The sequence below is a fragment of the Sciurus carolinensis genome, chromosome 8, assembly GCF_902686445.1.
Source record: "Sciurus carolinensis chromosome 8, mSciCar1.2, whole genome shotgun sequence".
In the NCBI taxonomy this organism is placed as follows: Eukaryota; Metazoa; Chordata; class Mammalia; order Rodentia; family Sciuridae; genus Sciurus; species Sciurus carolinensis.
This window is the reverse complement of record NC_062220.1, coordinates 137380150-137391499: the sequence shown is the minus strand read 5'-3', so window position 1 is coordinate 137391499 and position 11350 is coordinate 137380150. Positions and strand designations below refer to the sequence as shown.

The 11350-nt window shown below is 54.7% G+C and overlaps 1 protein-coding gene across 1 annotated transcript in view; it reads right to left on the bottom strand.

The window, feature by feature from the left end:
* Positions 1-1648: 1648 nt before the first annotated feature.
* The window catches only part of Tbx5 (T-box transcription factor 5), a 43764-nt gene continuing 34062 nt past the window's right edge, over positions 1649-11350 (bottom strand). Inside the window, exon 9 of the mRNA XM_047562487.1 lies at positions 1649-2370. Coding sequence (XP_047418443.1) covers positions 1796-2370 — 575 coding nt within the window. The 3' untranslated portion in view covers positions 1649-1795. The remainder of the gene's footprint in view (positions 2371-11350) is intronic.

The window sequence follows — 11350 nt, the reverse complement described above, 5'->3', positions numbered from 1 at the left end:
CGGGACTCCCAAGACACCTGGTTCCGAAGGTGAATTCAGAAATTTGCGGCAGGTATTCCTTGTAGTGGGGTCAACGCCATGCTTAGATCTCTTGAGATTCCTAGAGACATTTCTTGTCCAAAGCCCAAACAAATTCAACCAAGACAAGGGACTTCCTTCCCGGGATGCAGATCGGTGGGTCAATATAGTCAGCAGCATCGGGGACAATGGCTTGGGAATGCCCCCAGATCAGCAGGAGAAAGCAGAGTCGCACATGAGGGGCCAAATGTCCCCTCTGACCAGTAGCAGAAAGAACAGAAAAAAAAAAAGGTATTCAAGTCCCTTCTACTTTCTTAAGCACGTGGCATTTATTAGGCATTAATTGGCACACAAATATAAGGAACAAGTACTTATTCTCACCCTCCCCCCTTAGCAACATAAAAGGACAAAGTCGCGGAGACACTCACGTACAAACATACCCACGCTCACCACCTCTGACGGACTCAGCCTCACAAATTACCCTGTTCTCTTTATTAGGGTTGGTTTAAAAAAAAAAAAAATCAAGAAAGCAAAGCACATTCAGAAGAAAAGGGGAGAAAGAAAATAATAAAAACACCAACTTGGTTTCGAGTATCAATAAAATTAAAAGCTCTTGGTCAGCCTCCCATGCTGGATTCCATGTTATTACTTAATTAGAATTCCTATTTATAAATAAATAGAACCAGTAAAATATTACATCTGGGGACCCCGACGGCAATGTCTTACTTACACACACACTTTTTTTTTTAATACTGTTTTCTACTTTTGATACACACAGTTGAGGGTCAGCCTTTGGTGCTGGTGCGAATTCTTTGGAGCTCGAGGGTGGGCGGATGTCGCCCCTGTGGGACCTGAGGCTTCTGCCCGCCTCCCGCGAGGGCGAGGTGCGGGCCTGGCAGCTCGGGCTGGCTTCGCTGGGCTGGCAGAGAACATCCACGTTGGCTTTTCCTCCGGTCGGCACAGAGCTTGCTCCCTGCTCCTCTCAGTTCTGCCCGCAGGTCCACCAGGGCTTTTTAAGTTTTTCAAAGCAAAATTTCCGGACAGGAAGCTATAGGCCACATTTTTTTTAGCGACAGATGGCGGGAGAGACCCGGGCTGGGGGACAGAGGGCCGCCCGATGGAGCCGGGCCTTGTCCTGAGTCCATCTGTGCAAGTCAAAGGCAGAACCGGGCCCCGGGAGCCGGCAGAGGCGGCGTGGAGACCCAGCCGGGGACGTGGGGGACCGTCTCAGAAACGTCACGTGGCAGAGGTAGGTGCTTTCCTCAGGCAGAAGAGGAGGGCGCAGGTAAGTTTTAGGGCTGGTTTATTCCAGGGGACTCCCGCCAAGTGTCTATTTGGAATCTCCCTCCAATTAGGGACTGGGTCCCAGTAAGAAAATCAGAAGGAAAAAAAATATATTATTATTTATTATATAACAAAGTCGACATTAACACCGAGACAGCGAAAGGGTCCAGAGATCCATCGGGCTGAGACGCTCACTGAGCAGGACGTTCTGGAACCCAAAAGAAGGCGTGGGGAGGACCTGGGGGCGGGTGGGGTCCCGCGGGCAGGGGACTCCGCTCTTGTTTTGAAGTTTTGAAACCAAACGACAGAGTCACATTTTTTGGACGGAGGTGGGCCTGCGAGCTCCGGCGGGGCTGGTGTCCTGGGCCGGGGGCGCAGGCGCAGACGCAGAGCGGGGCGGGACCTCTGGGGTCCTCTTGCCCGTCTCTCCCGTCCCTCCTCCCGCTCTCGCTCGCTCTCTCTCAGCAAATGCCTGCGCGTGACGGGTGCTGCTTCAGCTGTTCTCGCCCCACTCCGGCACCATGCCCACCCCGTGCACGGAGTGGTAGTGCTGGGGGGACAGGGTCCTGGGCACGCCGTGAGAGTACAGGAACTCGGGGGGCTGCAGGCCGCCGGGGGACTGCAGCCCCGTCTGGGGCCCGCACTGCCTGACCACAGGCTGGTGGGCCACGGAGGTCTGGTGCTGGAACATCCCCTCTCCGAGCTGCGGGGAGCCGTGGTTGGCCATGCCGGCCAGCCGGGGGACCAGGGGCCCCGAGGTGAAGTGGGCAGAGAAGTGCTGGTAGGGCAGCCGGTCCACGGGCTGCACCGTGGTGACCGTGCAGCTGCTGTAGGAAGGCACGCTGGGCCACGTGTTGCAGCTGATGTCCTCCAGGCTGGGCACCGGCTCCCCGGGCGGCGCGGAGCTGGCGTACATGCAGGCCTGCCGCTGGGCCGCCTCTGTCCTGTACGAGGCTCCCAGGCCCTGCTGCTGCGGGTAGCTGGGGCGGTAGAAGGGGTCCTCTTCGCTGGGCGGCGTCTCCATGTAGGGCTTCTTGTAGGGGTGGTCTGCGGGCGGGCACTCCTCATCTGCAGAGACAGGGCGAGAGGGATCAGGGGACAGCAGCGGGAGAGGCGGCCGCGTGGTCAGAGGACTGGAGGAGGCGCGTCCCCACCTCCGTCCTGAGGAGAAGAGGGAGCTGGTGTGGTCAAGCGCTTGGAGGCGAAGCGCTAAGCAGCAGCCTGACCCTTCTGGGCTCGGAGTCTGCGTCCGAGAGATGGAAAGCTACGGGGATTCTTCCTACCAAGGGTGGCGGAGAGGACTCCGCGGGAACGTGGGCGAAGCACTGGCTGAAGGAAGCGCTCTTCCCTCCCCCTCAAGCCGGTCAGTCCCACGAAGGTGGGGCAGTGTCTGTCTTCTCCATCACCAGACGCCAGACTGGTTCGGTAATAATGCCATCGATATACGGACGGTAACAACACGCCTAAGCGTTCTCTAGGTGACCAACGGTTTAATCTCCCAGCAACCTGTGAGGCGCTGGCTCTGTGTCAGTCTCACTCTTTAGATGGAAGAAAAGAAGCACAGAGGTTAGAAAACTCGCCCAAGGTCTCAAGTGGCCGATCACGGTGCTAGACTAGACCCACGTAAGCTGACCGCCAAGTCCCTGGTCCCTGCTACATGAAGAAGGAAGGCATGCAATAGATATTTGTGCAGTGGATGGATGGGTGAGTGGATGATGGATTGAGGAGTGGATGGGTTGAGGAGTGGATGGGTGAATGGGTGGGTGGATGGGTGGATGGGTGAATGGATTGAGGAGTGGATGGATGGATGGGTGGGTGGTGGGTGGATAGATGGATTGAGGAGTGGATGGATATATGGATGGATGGATGGATGGATGGATGGATTGAGGAGTGGATGGATATATGGATGGATGAATGGATGGATGGGTGAGTGGATGGATGGATTGAGGAGTGGATGGATTGAGGAGTGGATGGGTGGATGGGTGGATGGATGGGTGGGTGGGTGGATGGATGGATTGAGGAGTGGATGGATGGATGGATGGGTGGGTGGATGGATGGGTGAATGGACGGATGGATGGGTGAGTGGATGGATGGACTGAGGAGTGAATGGATGGATGGGTGAGTGGATAGATGGATGGGTGAATGGGTGGATGGGTGGGTGGATAGATGAATTTAGGACTGGATGATGGATGGATGGATGGATGGATGGATTGAGGAGTGGATGGATGGGTGGGTGGGTGGGTGGATGGATGGGTGAATGGACGGATGGATGGGTGAGTGGATGGATGGACTGAGGAGTGAATGGATGGATGGGTGAGTGGATAGATGGATGGGTGAATGGATGGATGGGTGGGTGGATAGATGAATTGAGGACTGGATGATGGATGGATGGATGGATGGATGGATGGATGGGTGGATGAATTGAGGAGTGGATGGATGGATGGATGGGTGGGTGGATGGATGGGTGAATGGACGGATGGATGGGTGAGTGGATGGATGGACTGAGGAGTGAGTGGATGGATGGGCGAGTGAATAGATGGATGGGTGAATGGATGGATGGGTGGGTGGATAGATGAATTGAGGATTGGATGATGGATGGATGGATGGATGGACAGATGGATTGAGGAGTGGATGGATGGATGGTTGGATGGATGGGTGGGTGGATGGATAGGTGGGTGGATGGATGGATGGATGCATGTATGCATGCATAGATGGATAGATGAATTGAGGGGTAGGTGGGTGGATGAATGGATGAATGGCTGGATAGACAGACAGATGGTCAGACAGATGAATGGACAGACAGAGAGATGGACAGACAGATGGTTGGATGAGGGATGAATGGACAAGCAGATGAAAGGATGGGTGTCTGAATGAATCCCCTGTCCAGCGCCCTGTGTAAGGAGGCTCCCAGGTAGCAGGTACTGAGTTGGTACAAGTTAAATGCTTTCCATGCAGAACCTGCGTGCACTGGTCAGTCCCTGGTGTAAGATGCAGAGACCCTTGTGTCTCTGCAAGAGGGTCCCCCAACCACTGTAGTCCAGGGCCCCTGTGGGAACCAACCAAAGCACTGGGCCAGCCTGGGTGTCATGCTGAAGGACGGAAGTCCGCAGACTGTCACAGTGCAGGCCGGCCCCTTTGACGGCAGCACCATGCACCGTGGTCAAGTGAGAGAACCCGCCCAGGTGTCCGTCCACAGATGAACGGACAAAGAAAATGTGGTGTCGACCCACGAGGGGTTTTATCCAGCTGTAAAGAAGAATGCGACCTGAGCACATTATGTCAGACAAGATGAGCAGACTCAGAGCGCGAAGGGGCCTGTGTGTTCTCTCACATGCAGGCGAGAGAGAAAAAAGGGCGGAAAATGGGGAGGATCTCCTGCAACGAGACGGGAGACGGATGGGACAGAGGAAGGGGACGGGGAGCGAGGAGCGAAATCGACCCGATTGGATCACCACGCTGTGTGCCTGTCACAACAAATGGGCGACTCTTCACACTTGCGTGTGAGTATAAAGCACCGATGTTTAAAAATGCTAGGCCCGACTGTCTCCGAGGAAAATGGAGGGGAAGGGGTGTGGGCGCGGCAGGAGCGGAGTCAGAGGGACGTCACCACCCAGGTACACGCACGCCTGCGTGGCCCGTGTGCTCCTGCCACCCGGACAATCCCGTTTGTGAACCATCTGTCATGTACGACTAGTTAGAACAAATACAAAGTTTAAAAACTACGCTGAAACGTGACACACTGAAAGCGACGCAAAGTCTGCACACAACTCGGGGAGGCTGGGGCCTCCCTAGGAGCAGCCTCCAGGGGAAGGAGCCTCGACCCTTGGTTTTGAATCTGACTCTTGTACGTGATGCTGTCCAGCAGGGCGGCCACCCTCCAGGCTCTCTCGTCATTCCTGAGTGAGCGCTGGTGACACGTACCTCACCGGGGGACCAGGAAAGAGTAAGAGGGAGCCTGGGCTTCCCTGATGGGCACCATCGAGGGCGGCAAGTGCGGGACACGAGCCGTCACCTGGCGGTAGAGCTAACCTACGCCACCACGCTCTGGCTGTCCTCCGTGGGGCAGAACCCTTGGGGACACCTACCCAGGTGTGAGCCTCAAGACGGGCCGTTCCTTTGCTGGAATCTGACCCCCACTAACCCGGGTGTCCCTTTGCTCACCTTTAGATTTCTCCAATCAATAATGGCTAAGGAATCACGTCTGGCTTCCACCCCTGGGAGAAAAGAAAGGGAAAGAAAGAAGAAAGGAAGGAAGGAAGGAAGGAAGGAAGGAAGGAAGGAAGGGAGGGAGGGAGGAAGGAAGGAAGGAAGGAAGGGAGGGAGGGAGGGAGGGAAGGAAGGAAGGAAAAAAGGAAGGAAGAAAGGAAGGAAGGAGGGAAGGAGGGAGGGAAGGAGGGAGGGAGGGAAGGAGAAAAGAAAGAAAGAAAGAGAAAGAAAGAAAGGAGGGAGGGAGACAGGAAGGAGAAAGAGAGAGAGAGAGAAAGAAAATGGGTGGAGGGAGGGAGGAAGAAAGAAAGAAAGGGAGGGAGGGGAGAAAAAGTGTGTGTGTCTGTGTGTGTGTGTGTGTGTGTGTGTGTGTCTGTGTGTGTGTGTGTGTGTCTGTGTGTGTGTGTGTCTGTGTGTGTGTCTGTGTCTGTGTGTCTGTGTGTGTGTGTGTGTGTCTGTGTGTGTGTGTGTGTGTGTGTCTGTGTGTGTGTGTGTGTCTGTGTGTGTGTGTGTGTCTGTGTGTGTGTCTGTGTGTGTGTGTGTGTGTGTGTCTGTGTGTGTGTGTCTGTGTGTGTGTGTGTGTGTGTGTGTGTGTGTAAGGGAAAAGAAAAGAAATCAAGCCTGTCTTTGAGGAAGACAAAAATCAAATGAAACATTCCCTGCCACTCACTGATGGTCACCGGCCACGAGGGCAGGACTCTGGCCTAAACACTGGGAGGAAACAATGGGAGGGTTATTTACTGAGCACCTACTAAGTGAGCCTACTCTGATCTCAGAGTAACTCCTCAACACATGAGTGTCATGCCTGTTTCTCGGAGGCAGACACCGAAGCTCAGAGAAGCGACCTGTCCAAGGTCACACGGCCGAGAGGGAGCAGAGGCCAGGTCGGACTCCCTGGGCCTAGCCACCCTACTTCCAGGTCCCCTGGCTCTCTAACCACTGCGTTGCTCACCCTGGGATGCACCCGATGTGTACCGAGCTCCTACCAAGTGCCAGGGCGGTGCCAGGTGCTGGAGAGGGGAGGTGCCATCCTCCCGCGAGCACATCCCCGGAGCAGCGAGTGGGGAGGACTGAGCCCCGGGACTCAGATGGGGGCGTCAGAGGCAGAGCTTCCGGAACGCCATTCACTTAACAGCAGATGCGGGGCTTTGGAGCGGTGGGTCACACTGCCCCCGACCCAGGCTGGGAGCTGGGGCCTGAGCGGCACCTGACATCTCATTTGTGAGGGTCCTCCGAGAGAGACCCGGGTAGGGCTGTGCCCACGCAGTGGCCAGCGGGTTTACTTTTAGCTCGAGTCTTTCTGGGACACATCTGGGACTCGTAGGATGCCCAAAACATCGTACAAAACGAAGAAAAAAGAAACATGCAGTCCCTCTTGCAGGTGTCCCGTCTGCTTCATGCCAACCACCCAGACGTTTGAAGACATCCAGATGAGCCAGTGGCCACGTCGGTCGCCTTTCAACTGCGTGCATTCTTTTGCAGTCTGGGGGCCACTGTGACCCCCAGCTTGTTTTCGTGCTGGTTCCCGCCTGCCTTCTCTCCCGTCCCCTCCTTTCCTTCCATTCTTCCTTCCACCCACCAGATCCATAAATCTGAATGTTTCCATTGTTACCGGGCTCATAACCTTTGGTTTTTTCACTTAGCCAGGGCGTTCCCCTTTTCAATAATAGAAAGTACAGCTGCGGGGTACCCTTGGCAAGAGAAAAAAAAAAAAAAGCCAGGCCAACTAAGCATCTCGAGTTTCTGATCCCTTTCCAGATTTGTTACAAGTAAAAATAAAAGGGGGGGGGGAATAATAAGAAAAAGCCCGGAACACATTTTGGAAAATCGTAAAATCATACATTCCAGTCTTTAATATCCCCATGATCTGATGCAGAACCCTAAGAAAAACCCCTCTCAATGGAAGCAGGTCCCGCCATGTGGACATTCCACTCAGTCCTCATCGTGATTTAAAGAAATTCCAAGCAAGGATCCAAATTTCAGGTCGGTCATTGTAAGTGGATAGAGATCTGTGTCTACTTTGGTTATGACTTGGTTTCTCTCTGCTTATTGGACAGTCAGGTTTGGCTTCTCTAGTTGGGGAATAAGCTGACATCAAGCATCAAGGCTTCCAACGAGGTCAATCTACGGCTGGACTCCAGAAAATATATGGGGAGTCAGTTATATTGCAACTGTCCTGGACCCAACTGACTGCCTTGGATGAGAGGGAAGTTCTTCCCAATTCTGACCACCCAATAGAGCACTGCATGGTGAAAAACACAGTTCTTTGGATTTTTCTAGATGTTTTTCATAAAGTGGCTTCAGTGATGAATCTGGAGCTCAGATTTTAAGGCACAAAGAGATTGAGACTCACTGGCTAGGTGGCCATGGTTGAGGCACTGGACCATTCCAATCTCAGTTCTTGACTATAAATGGGGACAATACCTGAGCTTCTTATGAGGTTTAATTGAGATGCTACTTAGGCTAATGTGCTTTCTCTCTGTCTTCCTTGCATACGAAGTCAGCACAGAGCTTTGAGATCTCGTGGTTCAAATCTTGTATGTTCAAATAACCCAGTTTTACTTCTTTCTCCTCTTTTCCCTCTTACAAGCCTGGACAGATGGTTCCCTGAAGGTCACCTACTACCTGCAGGTATTTGGGCAGATTCCAGAGCTGGAGACTCACAAAGCTGCTTTCAAATCACTAATCCCACTGAGCGAATAGGGTTACAGGGCCCAAGTGGGTCACTCCCCTTACTGACCAGGCTCATTCACACGAGAGACCTTTGTCTGGTCCTCGTGGCACCTAGAGTTCAAGATTTCTGACTCACAAAACAGTGCTCTTCCTGATGGATGGCCCTGGGCTTTCTGTCTTCATGCAACTCAACATGCTCTGCCAACGTGGAACAGTAGCCACCTGAACCCTCACTGATGGGTGGGGGGTGGGAGGGTGGATGGACAGGTGGGTGGATGGATTGATAGGTGGATGGATGGATTGATAGGTGGATGGATGGATGGATGGATGATAGATGGATTGATAGGTGGATGGATGGATGGATGGATGGATGGATGAATGGACAGGTAGATGGATGGATGGATGGATGGATGGATGGATGAATGGACAGGTAGATGGATGGATGGATGGATGGATGAATGGACAGGTAGATGGATGGATGAATGGACAGGTAGATGGATGGATGGATGGATGGATGAGTGGACAGGTAGATGAATGGATGGACGAATGAATGGATGGATGTACAGATGGATGGATGGAAAGGTGGATGGATGGATTGATAGGTGGATGGATGGATGGATGGATGGAAAGGTGGATGGATGGATTGATAGGTGGATGGATGGATGGATGGATGGATGGATGGACAGATGAATGGACAGGTGGATGGATGGATGGACGAGTGGATTTTGTGTGTGTGTGTGTGTGTGTGTGTGTGTGTCTGCATGCGCGTGCTCCCGTGCACTTAGCACTCAGGTAAAATGAAAAGGATTAGAATGCTACTATAGGAAAATCCTCAACTAATAATCAAAAGACTCAAGTTCAAATGTCACCGTGTCACCACCTGAAATCACTCAATTCATTTGTTGGCCTCATAACTCTCTCCGCCAGTGAGAACAGAAGCTTCCTGAGAGCCAGCCCTTCCTCCAGGTCCTCTGCTTATCGCAAGCACCAGCATCATGCCCAGAACCTAGTAAGTGCTCAATAAATACGTATCTGATGACTTTCTACCCCAGATCTGCCACTCATCAACCACGTGACCGCAGGATCTAACCCTGGCTCTCAGCCCTCTGTTTGCCCCTGTGACATGGGGGCAAGAGCCTCCCTCTAGCCCAGAGGCCGCATGAGGATCCAGTGAAGGAAGGGATGTGGAAACGCTTCTTGGAACACGCATCACTGAGAAAACAGACCTGCAAACCCTCCCCAACAGCTGGTTCCCCTCCAGTTCTCAGTCACTGGCTTCCCTGTGAGTAGCCACTTTGGTCATGTGCTGGGCCACCACCATCTTCATCAGGGTGGCTAAGGGGAGGGCCCAGAATCGGGGTGGGGAAGAGACGAGAGTTCTCGCGAGCCCCCTCCTGGACTGGATTGAGCGGCACGGATGAAAGACCTCCGGCTCTTCCTTCTTTCCCTCTTTCTTTTGCTCAATCCATTGGGAGAGACAGTCTGGAGACAGCCGGGTCCACACACAAGGGAGGCCTCTGGCCCGGCGGGCCCTTTGACCTGTCGCTGGGCCCGGCTCTGGACTGCTTGGAAAGGAGACAGACAATGAGGGGAAGTCAGATAGCGGGGCAGCGGGGCCGGGGAACCACCCCCGGACTTATCACTCCACGGGGATCCCGGACTGGGAAGGAAGCCTCGCTGATTCCTTATCGCGGGACCATGTGGAGGCCGGTGATGAATTGCTATTTGTTGTCTCCCAGGCAGGAGAGACGGAGTTCGTCTGGAATGTTCCCTGTCACCGGGAGCTCCCTTTGAGGGGTAGAGGCAGGCGAGAGGGCAGAGGGTTCTAGAAAGATGGAGGGCCCCCTCCAGGGTGCACGCTAGGTGCCCCCCAAGTCCACGGGCCTTGGCGGGGATAGCGGTTCAGGCCCCTCACTAGCCAAGTGACTTTGAGCAAGTTCCTGAGCTTCGGTTCAGAATCCGAGGAGAAGGGGACCGTCCTTCGCCAGGCCGTCTCCAGCCAGCCACGGAGGCCCGAGGCCACCCGCGCCTCCGGCTTCTCCCACACCCTGCACGAGCCTGCAGCCGCCTCTCGAGAGGTCCCTGGTGTCCATTCCTGTCCCCGGCTGTCACTGAAAACTGACTGCTTCCGGACAAAAAGAAAACCCTCGTCATGGCCGCTCACCCGCCAACAGCTGCCCGCTGCTGCGGGAGCCCACGAAGCCCTGATTAAAATGGGCTGTGGCGGCTGGACTGGCCGGTCCCTGCCGTCCCCTTGGGCCTCACTTCCCACTGCTTTTTCCAGGGCCCCAGACTTTTGGTCACTCCCCAGAGAGGGCAGCTCCCCCCCGAGGGGCTTCGCTTGGGCTTGTCCCTACCTGGGGACACCCGCTGCCCTGCCCCCAGCCCACTCCCCTCAAGAGCTCCGCCTCCGTCCCTCCCGGATCGCCACCCTGGTCGGACACTGCAGTCTGACATTGCTCAGCACCCAGGGCATCTCCCCGACACACCCAGTGAAACTACTCACGATTACATAATGACTGGCATAAACGCTCACCCTCCCGCACCCGTGTGAACCCCGGGACAGCAGGACCGTGCTAAGGAACGTTGACGGGGTGCTCGGGGGTGCCCGGCGCTTTCCTAGGCGCGCTCTACGGCCGATCTCAGCTCGTGCCATCTCGGCCCCGTGGGGTGGACACCCTTGCCATCCTCGTCTCTCACGGGGGGTGGTGGAGGCCCAGAAGGGGAAGCCACCGGCCCGCAGCCGCACAGCTGCAAAAGGCCAGCTCCAGTGATTATTTCTGCAACCAACCAACTGGCCACACTAAGTGGGCCTTGGTTCATCCGAGCGCCTGCAATGCACCCTGGGAAGATCCAGTGCACCCCTAATCAAAGAGGTCTACGGGCCTGGCTCTCAAAGGTTTCTCCCCGTACTCTCGGGGACGCGTGCATAAGGATGCCGCTGTAAATAGTGAACCTAAAATGGGCATCGATTCTTTTTAACTTCTTCCTCCCCTTCTTCTGGTCTGGCATTAATTTAATCAACAGGACTCCCTAATTCAAACCTGGTGAGCCTGAATCGGCGCGTTGGACCCGGTCTCCAGAGCAAGCCTCCAGTGGAGGAGGAAATTCTGAGTGTACCGAGGAGACAGGATGGGGCGGTGGCGAAGCTATGGATCTCCATCTCGGT